General features: G+C 45.9%; 1 protein-coding gene across 1 annotated transcript in view; it reads left to right on the top strand.

Moving 5' to 3' along the window:
* The first annotated feature begins 12,939 nt into the window (after positions 1-12,939).
* LOC110177431 (lachesin) overlaps positions 12,940-23,744 on the top strand; it is a 33,861-nt gene continuing 23,056 nt past the window's right edge. The window contains exons 1-2 of the mRNA XM_086836979.1: positions 12,940-13,073; positions 19,802-20,002. Coding sequence (XP_086693105.1) covers positions 12,977-13,073; positions 19,802-20,002 — 298 coding nt within the window. The 5' untranslated portion in view covers positions 12,940-12,976. The remainder of the gene's footprint in view (positions 13,074-19,801; positions 20,003-23,744) is intronic.

The following is a 23,744-nucleotide window of genomic DNA, read 5'->3' as shown; positions in this document are numbered from 1 at the left end:
GGGCATTTTCCCATTTCTGTGTCAAGGTTTCTTCAACACACACACGCACGCACGCACACAGCGAGACAAAGGACATTCCATGCTGCTGACGGAAGCGGAAGCATTTGCATTCAACTTCATAGAGCGCCCGAAAGTATGCCATGCAAACGTTGCTCTGGCTTCCTTAAAACGCCTTTGTTGCCTTCTTTTCCCTTTTTCCTCTTTTCCAGTGTTGCCGATGCTATGTAGTGTACTGGGGCTTCTTGTGCTGTTGCCGTTGTTTTGCTGAGCTGTTGTGCTTATGAGGTCTTAAAGCGAAACAGAGTCCTGTAGAGGGACAACTGGCCAGTGCAATTCACAAATTTTATTTTTAATTGAATTTGACTTTCTTTTATTGCTATGGGCGTAATTGTTTCTTGACAGTGTCCTTGTCGAAATGCTCCGTGCGATTAAATTAATTGCCAAACTTGGGGGCAGAAAACAAAAATTAATGCATGAAATATGCTACTTCAACAATTTGTCGGAAGCCCCAACAAAAGCAGCCAGAAATTGAATTATAAGAGCACTTCAACAAGCTTCTCTAGCCATGCTCCAAACGTATATATATAGTACAATACATATACAATATATATATACATATATATATATTCAAGATATAAATATAGAAATGCAGAAGGAATTCCCGGGGCCGGGTGGCACATTGTTTGGAAATTTTTGACTTTTCTCCCTACAATTCGTACAGCCAAACGCTTCGAGTGACTGGCTGCGGCAATATCCTTGCCGTAGTCCTGGCGTCCTCTCTCTCCGTACTCTGTTAGGCGAAATCTAATAAAATTCAATAGAATTAATTTAATTTCGAGCTCTTCAAGAGCAGAGGTCAGGCGGACGCAAGAGCTAAGGCTAAAGCCAGGACAACGTGCTTGCGTGCATAAGTATTTTTGTCTGTCGACCTAAAAAAGGAACGACTGAGCCTGAGCCTGTGACTGAGCGGAGCGGGGCGAAAGATGAAAAACAATACAAAGAGCCAGGCTCGAGAGTAATTTGTGGCGGTGTTGCAGAAAAACCTGTAGGCGCTTTTGCATTGCCATAGCCATAGACCAAAGCGGTTCGAGTTGGTTAACACACACAAAACAACCGCACAACCAAGAGCACACACGTCCTTACACTGAGGGAATACAATATACGGAAAAGTATTAAAAAGCATTTTAGAAATAGGAAAACAATAAACTGAAAGTTAGTCTGCTTAGATTGAAATCTATTTTGACCAGCTTGGAGATCCTTTCCATTATTTGATACCCCACTTTTTTCTCAGTGCTAATTCCCACACATGCCCGCTAAGCAATTGCCATTGTCTGACTGGGTTGGCCACGGTGTTTTTGGTCTATTCGGCTTGGCTGGCTTGGGATTGTGTCTGAGCCGGTAGGAAGCGCAAAAGCAAATTGAAAATTTAACCTCAGGTTAAAAGCGTTAGCGACAGTTGAGTTTAACGGCATTACGGCCGTGCTAAGCTGTCGGTTACACACACACACATACACACACGCTCCCCCAGACATCGCCCGGAGTTCTAAGCCAACGCCCACAAGTGCTCGCGTATTCTTGGCCATGTTCACCATTTTGTCTCGGCCCGGCCCGGCGGCTGTGAATGTGTTTTGCAATTGTTGTTTGGCTTTTTGCTTAGGCGGCAGCTGCTTTAATGCCGAAATCGTGTAGTTCATTACGCAGCTACAACCGAAATGACAGCCGCAGATACGCAGATACAGATACAGGGGCAGAGGCAGAGGCAGAGGCAGGGACAGATACAGATACATATACACAGAACTCTCTGAATGGCGAGATACATGCTGAAAATACGCTATAAATTTCAAGAGCCATCAAGATGATTACTTCCTGCCATGGCACATAAAAAATAAGTTGCAGCTCACAAAATAAACAACTAACTATGGCACTAAAACTTGCTCATATCCTGAGCACATCCGTTTTGCGAGAAACGCATATGAGTTGAGAGGCATTGCGTTGGGCTCTGGTTCAGGCTCAGGACGAAAAGCGAAACCAAAGCCGTGGCTGTAACACTGAGAGGAGAGAAACAGGAGCAGTGTCTGAGGCCAAGACTTCCTGAAACGGGGAATTATCACATAAATCACTGGCAGGAGCAGCAAACTGGAGGCGAGAAACAATGCGCAGCTCTCCGCAAGGCCAACTTACAAAAGAACAACATTAAAAGTTTTGCAATCGCGTAATGAGAATCTGCTTTAAAACTTGCGACAGACGGCAACAGCTACAGCAACAGCAGCTACATACAACTACAACTACCGCCAGTGGCTCACGTAAATAGCCGAGTATCTGAGAGTTGAAACTTAATTGACGCAAAATGTACACCGTCTCACGCACGTCTTGCCTCGCAATTAAGCCAGGCATCCAGGTACGCCAGGTAGACCAGATATTCTCGCTGTGGAATCTCGGGGAGGTAGGTTTAACTGGCCGCCCAGTTTCTGTAAATAATGCACGTAGCGTGCAGTAGCAGTTGCAGTTGCAGTTGCACCTGCTCGGGGATAAACTTTTATTTACTGTGAAATTCAATTTAGTTTTTATTTCGGCTACAGCAGCGGCAGGAGTGGAAGCAGTACCGCTTGTTGATTATTCCAGAGCCTCTACAGAGCTACTCCCGGGGCCAGGCAGATAATTAAATGCAAAATATTTTATATTTATTTCGAGGCTTATGCAAATGGAGTCTTGAGCCGCAAGATAGTAAAACTTTGCAGGCATTTCCCCAGCGCTCATTACAATATTTGCATACGCTTATTTCGGTCGAAACTAAGTTTTTGCTCTTGCTTCTGCTTTCATGCCTTCGTGCTTTTGCCAGTTGATAAAATGTCTCGCTCACGCAAGTTTGTAGCAAGGAAATCGAGGAAAATCGAGGAAATCGAGGGAAGAGACAGTGGAGAGTGGCAAGTCGAGAGTATCAATATCAATAAAAATCACACTTTGCAACTTGAGCGATAAATTCAAAGTGCCATTCCGATACTTTAATCCCAGGGACATAATGTCAGCCTGATGACGACGTGATTTCATGCAAAGCATGTAGCCAGGAGAGCCCAACAAGCGCCGGCCAGAGACCCGCCATGAAACCCAAGGACTGTAAACAATTGCCCGGGTCGTCTAAACAACAACGCCCCAGTTTGCAAAGTAGGGAGGGAAACGGGTCACGGAAAAAAGGGAAAACTGCAGAGAAAAGCTGGAAAATAAAAAATGCTGTGGCGGCGGCTACGGCTGCTAGGCCGAGAAAACGGAGCAGAAAAAAATGTGGCCCAATAAAATCAAACAACAGACGTGATGCCATACCCGATGTCGATGCCAATGTCGATGGCCATGTGGATGTCGATCCCGATGCAAAGTGCGAGAGAATCAATTGTGTGTTGACATTTTTATCAGCACCCTTGGAGCAGTGCGTGCATGGGCATCTCGTAAACTGAAATATTCGAGGAGCTGTGATGTGAGATGGGCAGCAGAAGTAGCGAGAAGGAGCCAGGAGCCAGGAGCTGTAGGCCTAGAGCCTGGCGTCTGAAATCAGTGCCAGGAGAGAGATGGTCCTGACAATGTTGACCCTTTTTTTGCGCTAGATCAAACGTGACCGACCCGGAGCTGATAGCTTCGTTAGATGAAAGGTGCGACCCGCCTGAATTATACATGTAAACGCACGGTATCGTGCGTGCAGAGAGAGAAAATACTTCAAGGAAGTTAAAAAAAAACCCAAAATCCCAATTATTTTAGATGCATTTCTATTGTACTTAATTGGAAAATTCTGAAAATTAACTTGGGTAAAGCTATAAATTGTAATTTATATTTGTACTCTTTTACTAAGGAATAAACTCCATTCTTTTGGGTCCTGCTATGAAATAACCTTAAATTAATCTTAAAGTCTAATTTGTATATTCCCAAGAAAGCAACCATTTCAAACTCAATCTTCCTGTTTTAATGCTAGTTAGTTACTCGTTTAATTTCCCTCAGTGTAAGCGTGCAAATAGCGACAGTTGTTAGTTGTTTATGGCGATTGGCCTGCGTCTCCTTTATGCTAATGCCGTTGTGTGCGTCCCACGTGGCGTATGCGTGTTTTGCCTTTCAAGTTTGATTGGGTTTCGGCAGCGTCTGAATCTGGCTAAGATGCCGATGCCAATGCCAATGCCAAGGCTGATACAATCTTCTGTCAAGGCAACCGTTTAATTGTGCATCATAAGCCGCTTACTTAATTATGGTGTTCGGCTCCTGGCGTAATTAAAGGCGGAGTAGTTGGATTGCTGCCGTGTCTAGCCGATCGAAATGAATAAAATTATCGCACACTCGGGGCCCACGAAAGCACAAAAGCCGCCTTCACTAACTACTTGGAGAGCTGTAATGATTGGATACTTCTGTTTAGCAGAGTGTGGGTATGAGTACACTGGAAGAAAAGTATTAGGGGCAGAGTATTCAAAACACAAAACCTAGAGTTCTTAGATAAAACTGGCTGTCACAAACACATCTCCTTTTCAAGTACTCCTTCTCTCAGTGTGTGTATTAAGGAGTGTGTGCTATTTGTGTGTGTGTGTAACCTGACAACCGCTGTGCGTGCTGGGGTATTAGTGTCAAAGGCAAACCATTGACAGGTCGAGCTCATCAGGCAAGTGAGAGCAGCTGGAAGCTAACATACATTGCTGGGAACTTGGGAGATGCGGCGAACACAAGCGATGCTGATTGCTGATGCTGGCGATGCCGCCGATTGTTGCCACCGCCTGTGGTTGCCGTAAACTTAACAGCAAACAATTATTATACACACAAGCACAACCATACACACACACACACATGTTGCAAGCACACTCACACACACACTCGAGGCAGTGGGAAAACAGCCGCAGGATTTGCCATCTCCGTTTGCACACACACTGACACGCCGAGTGGGGAGCGAGTGTTGTTGTCCTTGCAACACTTAAAATTTAGCACCAAGGCTGTTTGTTTGCTTATCTCACTTGGCATCTGATTCCTCATCCGCCCCGTAATCCCGCGAATCATCTCGTTTGCGTCTGTGCCTGCCACACTCGCTCTCACTCACTCACTCTAACACGCTGTGGCACTTTAAGTCTAGTTTGCCAACTATTACGACATTGCTGCGTAATTAATTTCTCCCTCTCCTCCCCCCCCCCCACCAGAACCATTTTCCATTTCCATTCTCCCAGTAGCATTCGGATTCCCTTTTCCCTTTTCCCTTGGCCAACGGGCACTGCACTCTCTCTGTCTCTGGCCATCCTTTGTCCGTGTGACATTACAAGGTTAATTTCAGCTTAATGTCACCGGGCGACTAAGTTATGTGGCCACTTAAATTCCAAAGCGGCATCATTGTCAGCCTTAACCCCTTGTTGCCCTCGTTCTTTTTCTTTCTCTTTTTTTTGGCCCCCCTTGCACTTGGCCCTGTCGCATTTTTCATACATTTTCCCCAAGCATTTTTGCTTTTGTCTGCCGGCTCTAGGTCTCTGGCCTTTGTTGAAGTATTTAAATGGTTTGCCTGTCCATAAAAAATGCAACCATGTCCTTGCACACACACACACACATGCTCTCTCTAGTTATCATGCTTTGTACTACATGGAAGGTAGATGAGTGTGTGGGTGAGTGTGTGTGGGGAAAAGGACCCGCATGTGGAGATTATTGAACCCGTGTTTGGCCCCATTTGGGGAGCTGTAGTAGCTTTAAGAGCCATCTCGTTCGATTTTCATATAGTTTATGCAATCAGTCACATACATAAGGTAAATTGCCAATGATATAGGGTTGAAGGGGAATACCCTAGTGCAGGTCAGACTTCAACACGCACACACACATGCTCTCATAGCACATTCCGTCCACAATTCCGCTTCCGTAATCCGATTTGTTTCCCTTTGTGCGTTATTTTTCCCCTTTTGTTGCTGTTGTGGTTGCCGCTGCCATTGCTCTTGCTCCTGCTTTTTCACACTTTATGCATTCTGTTTTACACACATACACAAGCACAAGCATGCACACATATTCACGTACATTTTGGCAACATACCGCAGCTCCTGTTGGCTAAAACACGGCGAAACAATGCGCCAGCTGAAAACAAAAAGCCAGTTAGCGAGTCAACTGCAAGCGGAAGGACGAACGGATGGAGAGACTGGCAGGAATCGCATTATATACGACATATATACGTAGGTATATAGCTCGGAGGGGACACCACGCGAACCGCACTGATGAAAAGCCAGGAAAAACCTGGAAAACCTCCTAATTAAGTTGACCCCTCCACCGCGTGCACTACGTTTTCCCCGCTCTCAAACTCCTCGCTTCCCTGCACTTGCTTCCTCCGTTTTTCGGGCACTGCATTGCGAACCTGAAAATTAGGCCACGAGCCCCGGACTCAATGGCTGAGTTCGTGCTCGAGTTTTTCTCACCATTTTCTTGCCAGTCTTGCCAGTCGGCGACTAGAAAGTGTAATACATATTTTTCTGTATGCAGGTTTTGGAGAAATTTGCATATACGCATTTTTCAAGCGATGTAGAATTTCCCCCGGCTGCTAGCTACAATCGTTAGCTACATGTCCGGCTAAATTTCCACTTTTTGCTCAGCGATTTCTAAAGGTAATTTATTTTGCATTCTGGCCTAGACCTCCAGGGTGGCAAAATGGCCAAAATGGCAAACAAAGACCGAAAGAGAAAGAATTCCCCGTTGCAGGTTTAAAGCTTTTCCTTTTTACCTTTTTTTCCTTTTTTTTTTAATTTTCCCCGCTCTCTTTAGTTGTATTTTGTGTTCCAGCTCACGAAACTTTCTCCGCTGCACGTGCAGCATGTCACATTTTCCATCGCACTCCACTGAATTAAGCGGGGTTCCGAGAGAATTGTGCTTGTGCAAAAGTTGAGCATGCCACGGCTGTGAGAATTGTGCGAATTTCATTTGACGCCACCTCGAAAATTACAAAAATTTCATTTGACACGCAAAAATATTTAATATGCACAAGTAAAGGAGCGCCGTCGAATGCGAACTGTGCGTTGGAAGCTGAGAAAAGGGAATGTGTCCCGATGGCAGTGTGTCCTTGCCTGAAAGTCATGATATATTCAAATTCATTTCGTTGCGCATTAAACGGCAAACAAATAGCATGAATTTGCAGCATTTCTGTTGGAATTCGGCGACGGCCCACTGTTCTCACTTCCGGAATCGTCCTGCATAAATTATTGACGATGGGTCTGGACCAAGGGACCGAGGGCCGTTTGGAGATTTTTATCATTTTGTTTACCGAATTCAATTTCAGTTTTATCGCATGCAATTTACATGCTGCCTGCTGTCCATTTTGACAACATGATTGATGTCCTATGCTGGCGACAGTCAATTATCGTCAATCACTTTTGGCTACAAAACAGCCGACCGTGTTCTCACGTACATACGTACGCAAAAAAGCTGGCTGAAAAGCGAAGAAAAGCATCTACTTCCGCTGACTTGCAGCATATTGCTCATACGCATACGCATACCCACGTTGCGTATACGTAACACCGAAACACCGGCAGACAGGAATTTGGTAATAACTTTGATTACTCAATCTCTCCCGGCTGAGAGAGCACTTTAATGCTTAAAGCCAAGACTTCCAGTCTCCCCCCTCGCTCAGCTATCGCGAAATTGAAATCATTGCCGTCATTTGGAAACCATTACGTATGATATATGCGCTAATCTGATATGCAGGCCTCCTTCCCCCAATGGAACGCACAAACAAACACTTGCGCAAACCCAAATCGAGTGAATAAAAATGTCACCGAAAGCGGCAACAACAATCAAAAAATACAATTTATATACGAAGCCGCCCCCTGTACAAAAGGACCCACGAAAAGGCTCCGCTGCTGCCGCAGGCGAAAGGCAAACTAAACTCGTTGTCCTTGCCACGAAGGAAGGATGTGTGTGTTGTGTGTGTGCATGCAACACACTCGCTAAGTAGCTGGCGGATTGGAGTAGATGGGATTCGTTGGATATGGGGGTGCTGCTGGCTTCGGCGCGTGATCCTGCGAAAAGGTTGCCCGGGCAATTGAGTGTGAAAATTTTGTAGGCATAAGCGGAGGCACCAAGAGGTTGGCTAATGCACGAGCAGGCACTCAACTGCCGTGTCGATGCCACCCTGGTATCCCAGGAAGACCGAGCCCAAGCCCGGCCAGAAGTTCCACCTGACAGCTTATGAGCCAGGTCAAAGGACTGCCAGGTGGCAGGAATATGACGCAGAGATTGAACCTGAAGCTGAAGCTGAAGCTGAGGCGCGGCCATGGCCGGGGCAAGGGCACAAACAGGCGACGAAGCCGTCGACAAGTCAATAAATATATATGCTACCAGATATATGTATATATTCATGGGCGACATGTGCTCGAAACCGAAATCCGTAATGGGGCGGGGGGAAGGAAAAGGCCTGGGCTTAATCACGTGGCGACGGCACTCGTATGTAGCTTGTTACGTCTAATGTCGAGGGTCCTGCCAGACGTCAGAGCATTGACATTGATTTGTTTTTCGTCTTGATGAGTCTGCTCCGCGTCTCCGCTTCTCAGCATCTCACTTATTTCGGGGATTGTAATACGCTTTTGATTCGCCCGAAATTCCATTTTTCACAATTTAATGCGCATTTCGCTACGTGTTGTCGTCACCGGGGGCCATCTGGAACGTGCCCGGAGCCACTGGGCCCCGGAAGGCACGCAGGCCGGGCTCCGTCTGGGTACTCCGGCCCACATCTATCATAGTCCGGGCATTTGTCACGTGAGGGACAACGTGATTTCATTTTCCTGTCGCCATAAAGGTGACACATTGCATTCGTCGTCCTGCTCCATTTGTTGTGTATTAGTCTAAGTGCGAGTGCTTTTCCTCTCTTGTTTTGGTTTCTTTTTCTGCTTCTGCAACTCTGTTTATATTTCCGTTTTGGATCTTTTGTTGCTTTAAATGATCTTGCTCAAAGTGTGTGTGGCACTTGGAATTTATTCAGCGGTCGAGCGAGAAGCTTTCCATTGATTTTCATGGCACAGGCTGGCTAACATGTTGTTAAACCGCAGCAATGCGAGCAAACAAATTGCCCACAGCAGTTGGCCAAAAATTGTTCAACATAACTTCAGATTTTATGGCCCACATGTGTGCGAAAAAGGAGGTCGATCCGCGGTGGCGGCGGTGGAGGAGCATGTGGGCATTCATTGCGAGCTCAATGGTGCGGTGGTGGGCGCCAGAGTTTACTATCAGTTGGCCGAAATTAGCGCTCCACTGCCTCCTATGGCTCTCTCTCTCCACGCTGCTAACCTGGCCAACAACAATAGTTGTAGTTTTGCCCCGTGTTCATCCTCCGGCAACCGCCCGTTCGTTCGTTCGCTCGACTTGTTCGCCGTCTTTTGCGGCTTGGCCAAGTTTCATGTCAAAAGTGCACTCCATGAATATTTCACTTGCAATCACATTGTTTTCCCGCTAACTTTTTAGATTGTTTTAACATGTGGCGGAAGTGGGCGTGGCCAGCTTGGGGGGAGTGGCACGTAGCGTTTGCAACAACAGTATCAAACTTTGGTTTTCACTCAATTTTGGCAATGCTTGCCGCAACCTTGCAATCCCAACGATTCGAAGCAGTTTGGAAATTTTACATCCTTGCACGCAAAGAAATGTCAGGGAAAGGGACTCTTTAATATTTGGGGTGTAGTTTTTTGTTATTATAACTTTAAGGGATATGATTTAAAGGGGAAAAATTACAATATCCTTCTTCTTTAACTATTTTTATATTTGGTTACATAGAAAGAAAGTACTGAACTTTTTCCTATGTGCATTTGATGGTCTTGCTGCACTCTCACATCGAGGTAATCCTTGATTCCCTTGTGCTAAATTTGCCAGTTCAGTTCGGTTTCCTAACGTTGTCCTTTGTGCTCGGCACGTTAATAGTGCCAGGAGCTCTGGGTTCGTCTTTTGGCGAAATATGGGAGATTTATGCAGACGTCTGGCCAGTCAAGATGAAGGCCACTTTGGCAGGTGTAGCCGCTCAAGAGAGAGAAAGAGTGTGTGTAACGTGCTGGTTCCCCCTTCAACTGCCAACTGCCATGAAATGCACCTGCTTATATACCTGCTTCTTTGGCGTACTCTATCATGGGATTGCTCTGGCTTAAAGTTTGCCCGAGCTGTCAGTAGTTTTTTCCGCGCTCACCAAGCCATTTAATGAATTTCCCTTTTTTTTAGCTTTGTTGTCCCTTTGTTTGTCCTTTTTCTGGAGTGCTCGGATGCTCGCAAGTGCTCGGCAAGCTGTTCCAGCGCCGTTTCATTTGTCGCAGTTGCAACGCGGAAAAAAGCACACGGCAAACGGGGCACCGGAGCAGGTGCGTCCCTAGGCCGAGCGAGCTCTCGAAATTACAGCAGCTGTTGCTGCAACAACGAACGACGAACAGTCCTGGCATTTTCTATATTTTATGCACTTTGCGTGCTACCAAAATTTTGCCCATTTTTTTGTTGCCTAGTTTCCCCCGGGCTGGGCGGTTACTGCAGAATGCAAAATACAAACAGCAGACTGCAAACAGCAAACAGCAAACACTTTTGACGAAGGTCAGCGGGCGAGGGGTGCAAGGGGAGGCGTGGGACTAAACTAAAAAAACTTGTTTGATAATTTTCTACTCAAATTGAATATTTGCAACTGTATGTATATGCGAGGGAAACTTTCCTTATTCTCTGCGAATAACTTTAATGGAAAAACTTTGAATATCAAACCGCAAAAACAAAAAATCGTTGCCAGCGGAGAGCGGAGGAGCGAGCGGAAGAGGGCGGGCCTCAGGGCGCTCAGAATGGGCACTAAAATTGGAAAATTGAAATTGAATTGTGGACACAGACACAGACTGACCAGACACAAACAGAAAACTTGCAACTCCAATTCGACTTTCAGTTCGATTCGGTTCAATAAGTTCATATTCACCTCTCTGGGGGATGCGGAGAATAAAAATTAAATCAAATAAATATGCAGGATATAGTCCTGGGGCACGTGTGTGGCTACAAATGAGAGGCGAGTCCTTTGGGAACACTGAAGCAGACTGGAGATCAAGGCCCAAGTGGCACAAACTCATTGGGTTTATTAGCACTCGAAGTCGCCAAATCCCAAGACGCAGAGCCTGGCATGGCCGGAAACCCTTCCGTGGCGGAACTCGCCTCTGCTGACATTATTTCGTTATTATCCGCATCAAGGACTCGATTGACAGGAGCACAGGCACGTGCTGCCAACGCCTTTATCCGTCTTGCGAAAATATTGTCGCAGGCAACGAGCCTGGCTATAGCCAGCTACAAAAGAAATTATATTTACCAGCCCAGGAAGATCCAAAGCAAAGCAAAGCCAAGCAAAACAAAACAAAACCCAAATAGGCGACGGTGGCGGCAACACAAGTCAGGTCACAGGACGAAGGCAGAAGAGCAGAAAAAGTAAAAAAAAAAACAGCAAAGGAATCAAATAAAATGCCAGCGACATGGCATCGATGGTCGTGCCAAGTCCTGTGTCGTCCTGACAGTCTCCACTCCTCGCAAGTGCGTGCTGCTGACTTTTGGCCTGGGCCTACCTATTCTTTTTTTTTGTGCCGACTCCAAAGGACTCTCCCCTGCCTAGTCGCAGTGCCGAATGTTTCCGCAGCAGATAAATACAACATTTGACACTTCATTATTGTGCCCGCAGCGTAATCGAATCAATTCAATTCCAGGTCCTTGGCTGGCCACGTCAGGCCTTGTCATGGTGTCAAAAGTGCTAGGTCCTCTCTCTTGCCCGCATCCGCATCCGCATCCGCTTTCGCATTCACATCCGCATCCGCAGGACCCTCGCCCCGCCGTTCATTGTTCGCTGAGAGCCCCCAGGCTCAAGGCAGCTTGCCCTGTTGACACATTCGCTTAAACGTATTAAATTGTTTGCCATCGCCTTTTGGCATCGACGGACCTCGTTTGGCGTAGCTTTTGTAGCTGACGCACAGTTTTTCCAGTTTTTCTTGACTCGCATTTTGTTTTTTTTTTGTTAGTGTTTGGTTCGTCCTGGGCACTCGGGGATCCTTGATGGCGCTCCGTTTACTTTTGCGTGCGGAAGTGCGCCCAGCGTAGTCGTATCTGTATCCGCATTTGACCCTGTCACACTAAAAGTAATCGATTACCTTGTTACCGGATATGAGCGTATCCGCTTTGGGAGGGAGGAGACTTCCCAAAACCCCACGACAAATGATGGGTGGGTGTGCGGCATTTAATTGAGTTTAATTGGGGTCTGGCCGCAGTGCCTGGCTATTTATGCAATAATCATTGTTTAATTACAAAACCAAATAAATACTCTAATTCTCCTGGCATGCTGTCCGGGCCTTTGATGCGGTCACCACTGGGGCTGAATAAATTATGCAAGACACGAATACTCCAATTTCTATGTGTGTGTGTGCGCCTGTGTGTTTAAACAATTGAATTAATTCAGGGCTCACTGGAGAGCACTGCCCCAAAAGTATGCTTAAATATTTGAGTGCATTTTAACACTTTACACCCGCACACACACACACACACACATCTGCATCTGCAAGAAAACACCCACACAGACATGGGGGGATAGGATAGGATTGACATATAAAATTGATTAGCAAATCAACAGCAAGTGCATTAAATTATTTCCCCATCCATCGCAATGTATCCTCTTGACGGCCGTCCGTAAATTTGTCAACTTTCATTGGATGGGCATAATAAAATGCACTTTATGAACTCTGCCCGACATCTGACAAATATTCTTAAATGCACTAAACCAATTAGCCACACACATCACATCACCAGCAGCATCTATGTTGATGAAGGCAAGTCCTGTGTCCTGTAGACTCGACAAAACCGAGACTTAACCGAATGCCTCTGTGTGTGTGTCCGTGTCGGAGGCGAGTAATAATATTTTGAGTAATTTACTTTATATTTTGTGGGAAAATACCAAAAGGCATTTGATATTAAAAGTCTCTCTCTCTCTCTGTGTGTGTCTTTCTTTGCAGTGTCCGCCCAGAGCCTGATGACAAAGAACGAGCCCATGTTCATATCACGTTCGGAGACATTCAAATTTATCACCGGCGAGACAATAGTGCTGCCCTGTGAGGTGGCCAACACGGGTAAGTAAAAGGGAAATGTGGAAATGCGCAAGGAAAATCCCATTTTCCATTAGGCATACCGACACGACCAGGTTCGCCCACGCAGTTTGCATTTAAATGCTGCGGTCGAAGGCTCTGCCATACAAAATAATTAAGCCGACATTATGCGATGCCCACAACTATGCATTAATCCCGGTGGCCAGGACCAAATTTCAGCTCCCAGCTTACTGTCCCCCCACCCGACCGCAGAAAAAAACAGGACCAGCGGTCAAATCGGACGTCGGACATCCATCCGTCCAAGGCATGTATGTGTGTAGTGGTCACGGCGTTTTTGCTGCGGTCTTCCGCTCCACTCAAGTCTTGGCATTTGAGCACTGCTCCATCCAGCCATGTGTCCGTGTACGTTTTTCAATTTAAATGCGGTCGTGTGTGCGAGATTATTCGTACATAACAAGGATTTAGCATAAGCAACAGCATGTGAGGATGCGAAATGTGTGGAGGAATAAAACCCGGCAGAGGCCAAGACAGACGCCGCCACCCAAGATGGTCAAAACTTGCGTCGTCGTGGACAAAATGTTACATAAAAACTCGGACCCAAGACACTTTGGGGTACATTTTATGTGTACACAGAGAAAAGAGATTGTAAATAGAGAAGAGTTTCTAATTGGAATTGAATTGGAATATAAGAAACCTCTATCGAGAGTTGCTTCAATTCATTCGAATTACTTGTTTGATTCCTCTAATGAAAATTCGTTATAAATCGATCAGAATTACTTAAAAATGCTGAACTTTCTCACCGTGTACTATTTAATAGTATCTTATATAGACGCTTACATATGTGCTGGAGAAGTCTGCGGTTGGAGTATCCGTTCATAAGAAAAGGAAATACAGAACAAAGAATTTCATTTGCGTTTCTCATGCACTTGATTGCCTCTGACAAGGACGAACTCTGCAACTTCGACTAGGATGAAGACGAAGACCAAGTCTAAGGACCAAGACGAGGACACGGACACGGAGGAGGACGATGTTGAAGCTGGCATCGCAGACGATGCGATACATAGACAATTTTCTGCAACAAAATTATAGCTGCGGGCATTTGGGTACTAATAATAAAAAAGCAGGGCACAAGAGCAGAAAATACCGGAGTGGAGCTCAAGAAAGTAAATACGAAAAAGGAGGCAGCGGCCGGGAACAATACAGGACGAGGGAAATAAATTGCCTGGGCGTTGGTTTACCCTGCAGTTCCACAGTTTTGTCCCCTGGCAGAGGCCACATTATGCTAATAAAGTGCCCATACGACAATTTCATTACTTGGCTCGCGGCTTAGGAGCGTCCTTAAGCGGAATAATTAAAAAAGAAAGAAAGAAAGCCGCGGTGCGATTTCTTGCTTTTTAATAACGCATGCTTTATGGCCGAGTGAAATATGATTAGAAGCGATTCGAAATCCAGCGATTTTGCGGGCACAGGTGAGCCGGAACGCATCCCTTTTTTATGGCCGCGCACATAAAGTGTAAAAAATAATTGATAGAATTTTTAAAGCACCACTAAAACGACGAGTTTTCCAGTGAAACTCTGCAAACGGCACTTTGTACAATTTATGCGCATTTTCATTCCGTTTTATGGATGCAAACTCGTAAAATTCGAACGCGGGAAAAAATAAAGGAAATCACACAAAGGCGGCGTGTGTGAGCATTTCCATATTATATGAAAATGCCTTTAAACACTTATTACGCAGCTTTGCTCCGCTCCGAAAGAGTAATCTTTCAGCTCGAGTGCTCCGGGAAAAGGAGTCGAGAAACAGAAACGAAACTGAACGAATGATAGTCGTGTCTGGGTTGCGAGCAAAACAGTGCAAACAGTGAAACATTTCATCATTATCATTTCATTTGAATTTTTATTTGCTCTTCAATGTCTGGCACGCAAAGAGACTGTTTATTCCATTGTCTGCACTCTGTGTTGTCTGTTTTTCTGTTTGTTTTCACTCCTGCTTTACCCCAGAGCAGAAAGTGTATTCGGACTTGGCTAGAATGAACCATCTAGAGTGGAAATACTTGAACCCGGCTAGGGGAAAAAACCCAAAATATATTTCTTTGAACATAAGAGAAAGTATGAGTGTGTTCGTAATTCTGTCAAAGCGTAATTATAATACCAGTTTCTTAGTTTTGTGTACAATATAACCCCTCACCCACCACCTGTTTCCAGTCAAAAGGATGAGCCGTTGTCCTGGCACAAAGAAAACAAACAATATACAGGTGACAGAGTGTTCTTTTTTGGGGATCACAGTTTAGGCCTCGGACGTTTGCTTAGGCCAATTTGCATGTTTATCCCCAGGCTGTGCCTTTTGAAACGAGTAAATATTATTATATAATTTATGCTTGTAAACTTGTTCATTCTTAAAACTTTCACAAATATGTGTGTGTTTGGGCAGAACGATGGCAAGCTCACTTAATCCTTGGTAAAACCGATTTAATTTCCCCTCATAATATTTTCATTTACACAAAAAAAAAGAAACAAAAATATGACTGGAATGGCAGCAAGCGATGCTTTATACATTGTTGCAATGTTTAAGCTTTTTCAAATCGGCTAATTAATTGCTCTGGCCATTTTATCCACTGCTCAACTTGTCTGCATGCAGAGCCCTTTATGCCGCCAACTGGCCAGTGTCGTGTGAATTTTTCATTGCGGTTTTCCCGGCAACAACACATACAGGCATACAGTCGAAGAGCAAAAACATTTAACAACTGGCAACTGACTGTAACGGACTGTGACTGTAAACTCGAATGCAATAAAATTCAAAACACAAAAACCCCGTCATTGCGGCCATACAAACGCTCATTACGCTTTGATGGAGAGCCGGCACTCGAAACTATTACTATTACTGTTACTGGCACTGGGACTGTTCCTGTTCTGGCCCTGCTCCTGGTCCTGGCCCTGGTCCTCAAGCGAACGGAAATGGAATCGTACCGCAAAAGTTGAAGTTGTGCAAACAGCAGAACGGACCACTTGACTCCGGACTCCGCACTCCGCACTCCGCACTCTGGCCTGTGAATGTGAGTACGGCGGTACATTCAGTGCAGGCAACAAAGTTTCAATATTAATGCCATTTACAGTTCTAATTTCGCTTTTTACTTACACACACACACTCACACACCCTTAACACACTCTGGCAAACACAGTGGCAAAGTTTTACCAAGAAGTTGCAGATAAGTCTCCTTATAGCCCCCTCGCCAATGTCTAGTTTGCCTGCGGCGGCTTAGCCGCAACATCGTTTATCTTCGGGGGTCATCATCTTATAATATTGGCCTTTCCGACATGCAATAAATTGCGCTCAGACAAACAACATGTCCGTTGGTCGGCCTTTCGTCCTTTCGCCTGCTGCCACACTGTGAGAAAATTTCAGCTAAAGGCGGTAGTGGGGGAGACTGGCGATTGTTGGCATATTGCGCATACGCACAGTATGCCCAGAGCAAACACACAAAGGCGATGTTGCAACAATGCGAGCAGCATTGGCCATATTTGAATTGGTTATATGTGTTTGTTAGATGTGTGTCTGTGTGGAATATATATGTATGTATGTATCTCTGTCACTGGGTGAAGTGTAGAAAACTAAAAGTTGGCTTTCGGCTGTAAACAATGAACCGGCGGCTTACTCTCTCCGTCACACTGCAGTGCAGGACGTGCGGTCGGCCATTTGTCCAGGAGGCCGTGTTTATGTGAGCCCAGTGAGGATGAGCCCGACATACAGAAACCGAAATGCTTTTACCGAGTTTCCGCCCCATGCCAGCCACTCGTTCATTCTCATCCGCTTTTCCCCCCACACACACACTCACTCTGCCGCTTTTCCGCTTGCCGCTCGCTTAACGGCGCAATTGTTTGCATGTATTGTTGTCGTAATGTTGCCTAGCCTGCCCCTGCCCCGCCCCTTTTCGTCTCCCGCCCTTCTCTATGTGTGTGCTTGTGTGCGTTTCTATTTAGTTTAGAACACTTAAACCGGAAATTGAGGCGTTTCGTGTTTTGCTTGTTTTCGTTAGATTGTTGTTATTTTAGTTAACAATTTATTTAGTTGCAACCGGCAGTGGCACACACACACATGAGAACAAGAGGCTCCTTATTTATGTGAGCCGTGCATCGGACAAGAGTCTAAAGTCCACCGTCTGAGTCCTGGAGTCCTGGAGTCCTGAGTCCCGGAGTCTCCGAGTCCTGCTACAATCTTGGCTTCTCGAGAGGCAAGAGGCTGCTGACTGGCGTCTGTAGAATAATTATTTTCATAGTCTGTATGGAATTTAACTCTCCCGTTGGTTTCTAAATACGAACTTAGGGAAATTCCTTACAGTAAAAACTTTAAATTTAGACGAGAAGTTGCAAAGCTTCCCCTTAATTCTATGGGTGTAGATTCACCCTAACAATGATAGTTTCTATAAATATTTCCAGAGCCCACTGACAGGACTCGAAACACAAGCCTGCCAATTAGTCCGAAACTCGTTGAAATTAACCAATTGTATGCTTTTCAAATCCCCAAATGAAACCAAATAATTGACAGCCAGATATATTGTACAATCCATTTTGACTTGTTCAATTTAGAAGCTTTTTGCCCAATTTCCATATATGTATGTAGGAAAAATTCGACTTGGCAATGCACCAGCAGCCACCAACTGACGTTGCTTCATTCATAACTCAATCAGGCGGCTAATATGATATGACTGCACATCGCCAGCACGTATGTGGCAACACTTGCACTCCGTTTCCTCCCTTTCCCCTAATTCCTAAGCATGCGATGCATTTGCGAGGAGTGGGACTTTGTGGCGCAAAGCCCACAACTCAATGCCCTTGCACCTCCTCGCCCCAAAGAATTATATTTTCCGTTCTCTGTCGAGTCTCTCTGTGGCAGGCAAGGACACCCATCCACAACAGGCCCAGCGACCACAGGCTGCTCCTGCTCCTCCTGCTCCTCCTGCGGCAAATCCACCACCTACTCCACCGCCAGGAGCTCCTCCTTTTAGGGCACGCTAACGACAGCAGGTGGTGCTCGTTTATTTATTTGTTTTTGCAGTGCACTGCGCCTCAGGTTTTCAGGGTTTTCAGCCTTACAGCCTTACAGCCTTACAGCCTGGCAGCCTTCACCGCCGCCACCTTTACCACCGGAGCTCGTACCTTGGCTTGTTGATGTTGTTGAACTCATTGCAAATAAATACGCTTTTTGAATGCGCATGTAAATGACTTCATAAGCATTTTATTACGGCCCAGCCAACTCCGGGCTGAACTCTCTGGCTCCTCCTGCTGCACTCGCACTTGCACACGTTTTGGTCCTGGAACTGGAACTTGGTGCATGTCCTGGTGTTTTTTGCGTTCGGGGTAAAATCAATTTGAGAAAGAGCAAACAGCTGGGAACTAGGTAATGCCACTAAAATATCAGACTTTCATATAATAGATTTTTAATTTGTCTAAAAAGGAAGTAACAAACTAAAACAATAAAACAAGAGAGGAAACTAACTTTGAGAAGCCATAACTAAGCTTAAAATGCATTAAATCGAGTCGGAAATGATTCCTTCACATTTTTACCAGCTTCTGACTAAAGCAATAAATAAAGGTATAATAATTAAATATGACTCTAGAACTAGGCACTTTACTTAGCTTAAATTCCAAAGTTAATAGCTCAAATAAATGCTGTAAAAAGTAGAGTAATCGCTGCCATTTAACTGAGCGCAGCTGTGCATAATTTCCCGGTACTCTTTTGATTTTTCGGCAGCAGAAGAGCACACTTAGTCATCGATGGTGGGCAAAATTGTTTTAATTTTTAATGAACGCCACTCGTTGGTGCCGAAACACGGAAGTCATACATCATTAGTAGCAAATCCGGCGCTAGCTTCAATACACATTTTCCAATGCTTCCACCGCCACCTTCCCCCCCGCCCTTAAAGACTGGAAGTTCCCTTGCCACTGCCACTGCGGCACTTCCACTTCCGGCCCCATCCTTGTTTCGTGCTCTGCACGGTCGCGGAAATTTACATCGAGGAACTCACATAAATTGAAAAAGGAATCACAATTAATGAGTTCGATGAATACGCCATTGCCAATGGGGGTTTGCCGTACGTGAATGAGTGCTGGTGTAAACATTAGGCTGGACCTTGGGATAGATATTATCAATATGGATATTCAAATTGAAAATTCAAAGCTGCACCTTAAATGCAGCTTAGTTTAAGGGTCTGCAAAAGGGCATATAGAATTTAGAGAAAGTATCAATGGTCCACCCTAGCTTAGATGTGTTCACATGTGTCTGTCTGGCTGGCTTCCTTCCGCTATTGGCAGCATGCTGGCCCTGTTCCTGCTGCTCCTGCTCCTGAAAGCATCCTGGTGTCTCTGACTGCCTCTCATTCTGGCATATGATTGCAAATGCCGCACATTAGCGGATATCAAGTGGGTGTTACTGAGTGCCTGTCTGACTCTCATCCAGTGTTGTTCCCGCCGCCTGTCTGCGGTTTATATTCCACTCTGGATCTGGATGTGGATGTGGATGCGGATCTGCCTTTGGATGCGCGAGTGTGCGGGTCCATGCCAAATTGAATTCCTAGCCTTTTTAGATCCTTTGAAGCGTCCCGTAATTGAGTCATTTGAATTCTGACTTTTCAATTTGCGCTGCCAATGGAACGCAGCAGCCACTTGAATCCGCCATTCGAATTAATAACTCTTGAGCGCAAAAATTATCAATTATGATTCCCCATACTGATTTCGACATTCGATTCCATTTACAGACACGTACGTTGTGGCCTGGAAACGCGGCATTGCCATATTGACCGCCGGCTCAGTGAAGGTTACACCCGATCCTCGGGTTCGCCTGGTCAATGGATTTAATCTACAAATACGCGATGCCCTGCCCACGGATGCCGGGGATTACATCTGCCAGATTGCCACCATGGATCCGCGGGAAATCACCCACACGGTCGAGATACTAGGTAAGTACTATAAAGAGGCTACAGGATATAGAATATAATACTACTCACACAAATTTGTGAACGACTTTTCGGCACTTTTGCATTGTTATGCAAAGTTCCAATCTGCCGGATTGACGTTCCATGGGATTTTTATGGATGAAATTTATGCGGCTGGCTCAAATCACTTGGGCCCCATTGTTAGGCCTCATCATAAAGGCACGGGCACCTCTACTCTGGCTAAAAGGCTGTATGTGTTGTGTGTTGGTCAAATTAACATATCCTTACGTCCTGAGTGCCTAGTGCTTAGTGCTTTATGCGTCCGGGCCACTCAAATATGCAAAGTAGGTTTCGCCTGCAATTTGGCCGCTTTACGGCCAAAGATTCAATAGAAAGTGGAATTTTTGAAGCGGCGAAAAAATCAAAACTAATCTGCCATTTGCCCGGAATCGCTGCTCATCCCCAAACCCGACTGCCTGCATCCCTATCCCCCGGAGGAAGACGGCTGGAGCGGATGCAAATTGCTGCTCCTTTGGCTCCGCTTTAGCTTGTGTTCGACTATTTCCGGAAACGGAGATGAGACGGAGACGGAGACCCGGAGACCCGGAGAGGTCGCCTAACAAGCTCACGACTCCGGCCGGGGCTTTGAGCTTTGTTTCTTTTCCCAACCTTCCCTTTTCCTTGGGCCGGTCTTCTAATCAGCAATGATGAATAATTTACATATATTTCCCCCCAATTACAATGTTGCCCTTTATTTGCATACGCCTCACTCTCTCTCCCTCTCTGTCTGTGTGTGTGCGTTTAAGCCACGCATTTTAGCCAGGCCACCACTTGCCTTTAACTGTTCCACGAGTCCTGGCGAGCGAGCGAGTGTGTGTCTGCGGTGCATGCAAATTGCGATACAATTCCCCAGATCTCCAAAGTACGAAGCACTCCTTCCTTGTCTCTATCTGTATGCGATTGAAAACTAGTTTTATTGCCGAATTTAAGGCGCTTTAAACCACGCAAATGTGTGGATTTCCATTCAAACATTATTTCAAAGCAAAGGCCGGCCTATAAAAAATGCGTATTTATTTTAGCAGCCACAACTTTTTTCATTTGTCACTGAAACTTGGTCCTGGCCCCTGTCCCTGGCTTGTGGTCCTGCCACTGCTACCAACTCCCTTTTCCAGCTCCACTCTTGGTTTTTTTGGGCGTCGCCACAGGCAAACATTAAACGGAAAACTCCTTGGGTGCGGGGAAAACAACCACGATGACGACAAAGAAAGACTGGGACAGAGGGAGCAGGGGGGAAAAAAAGTCGATTATTGAAAAGTTTTGTTTATTTTATGTGTTTATTATGCGCTCCGTTTGCCAAATAATGATCATGGCCAGAAATATTTCGTTTATTGAACTTCGCAGCGCACGTAAATTTCTCGCCCCGTTTTTTTGCTCCCGTTTTGTTGTTGTCCCCCAATTTCCCCCTCCATTATTGTCAAAGGAGAGAACAGGGAAAATAATGCGCTGTCGAAGTTTTTATAGGCTCAGCAGCAGACACGGTCGGACAGCAGGCACCCTGGAAACCTCCTGGCTCCAGCTCCCAGTCCGAAAAATCAGAAATCCAAACCCAAAACCGAACCGAACCGGGACCGGGTCCCACACCCAAAAACGTATTCGTATATAAATTTCATAAAGTTTGCCGCTCTCTGGCATCTCGGCTTGGCAGTTTTTACGAGCGTAAATTACTTTCAGTTTGGCTCACACTAAAGATGAAAAAATAATGTGCGCCACTGCCAAAGTTTTGCACTTGGCCGGCGCAGCACTTACAAAGACATTAGCCCGGCGATGGCCAAAAAATGGAGCAAACCTCCAGCAAAGCTACCAAACTGCTGCGGATGGAAGGATGCCCGTGGGCAAGGGCAAAACAATGGCCCAAAGTTTGCCCGTTGACAAATCTTTTAATATGACCCGGGCATTAATATCTGCTCCTGCTCCTTGTGACCTTTCCCCACCCCCCCAATCATTGGAGGAACAGTGGACAGGCAGCAGCCATGTCCTGGGACATCTGCCACTCACCTAGCCGAGGTCTAACCAGCGGGGCTTTAATATTTGATGAGTCCGCCAAGGTTATATGTACATACATATCTGTGTGTTGGCCCAGAGCAAACTACGGGAGGAAGACTGGTTGCAAAAGAGGGGACCGGAATCTGTGTCAAGGACCTGAAAGCATTTTCGTCCATTTAACCCCGCGAAATGCAGATGCAACGGGCATTATTCATATGACGTTTAATAAAACCAATTAGGCTTCGACATGCCCATCCACAATCCATCCATTAGCCGGTGGCAGGCTGTCGCCATTCGGTTTGGTTATGGTGTCGGTATCGGTATGAGACTACAAGTTAAAATGGGTGGGATTCTCTGACCAAATTCAACCGCAAAACATTATGTTGTGCGGTCGGGCGTTGCGGCAATTTGCACATTTTTATCACGGCCATTGAAGCGATTTTTAAATGCCTTTTTCGCGCGTGACTTTAATGCGCTTCGTTTTGAAATCGGATTGCTGCCTCTAAATCAAAATAGGTGTGCACGGTGCACGGTGCACGGTGAGCTTGCAATTAGCAGCGTAATTACAGGTCCTGCCGACCGCAAAAGGTTCAAGACGAAGGGGTCTCTCTCTCTCTCTCTCTACTTAAAGTATCGATAACAATGGCATCATTGAACCGGAAACCATAATTATTGCATCGACCGTATGCGGTTTGGCATAGAGAATGAAGCTGCTGGCCGTGATTTATATGCACAATATGCCAAAACAACTGGACACGGGACACGAGACACGAGCATGGGGCAGGGGAAAGGAGTAGTAGTTGGAGTGGAACGGAAGATGCCACATCAAGTGGAGACAGGTGTGTGAAGAGAAGGGCGGCATTTAATTATGGCCAGCACTATGGGCGGAACAACAACAATGTTTGTACAATAACAAAGGATGCTGCTGGGCTGGGCTGGGTGAGACGAGGTGTGTCATAGTTATATGCCACAAGGACGATAAACAAATGCTGAACACTCACGGAGCCAAGGAGTCGGAGGAGGAGGAGAAGTTTCTTTAGGGGAAAGCCGAGACAAATTACCAACGAGGACCCTTGGCCAGAAGTGGGCCCACAATTAAATGCCCAGCTCTCGGCAGCCGCTTAAGTTTTAGCACTAACTTTATCGGCTGCAACAGAATATGGATTTAAATTACTTAGCAGACATGGCCAAAAGTTTCCCCCCTGCCACCCACAGCCCGGCGCACTTAAACTTTAAGCCAACTGGCATGTGTGGGTGGCATACTGGCCATGGACCGGGGCTTGAGTGCGAGTTTGTGAGCCACAAAACCAGGGCCAGAAGTTGAGGCACCACAGCACCAGCAACCAGCAACCGGCAACCAGCCGTGGATGCCTCGAAATCAATATGAAACAAACTCTGTCAAAACTGGCCGCAACCGCTGCTCCAGCTCCTGCTCCTGCTCCTGCTCCTGCTCTTGATCCAGATACTGCGGCCACTGCGGCAAGTGCTTTGAAAGAGCTGCTTATTAAAATTTTTGCCAGCTGCCCGCAAGCCATTCAACCATCGAGGCACATCGTCAGTCTGGAAGATTGAGACCCATTAAGTAGTCGTCATCTGCATGACATTACATGCCGCAATCCACGTATTACAAGCCGCATACTCGAAATCAATTTCAGTGCCCGGGTATAGAGTATTAAAAGAGCTTTGGGCCCCATCCCTCGACCCATAAGAATCTCCCGCAATG

This window comes from Drosophila serrata, unplaced genomic scaffold (assembly GCF_035046125.1).
Source record: "Drosophila serrata isolate PLE 108 unplaced genomic scaffold, ASM3504612v1 contig_295, whole genome shotgun sequence".
NCBI lineage: Eukaryota > Metazoa > Arthropoda > Insecta > Diptera > Drosophilidae > Drosophila > Drosophila serrata.
The sequence above is the reverse complement of the archived record's forward strand: the minus strand, read 5'-3'. Positions and strand labels throughout refer to the sequence as shown.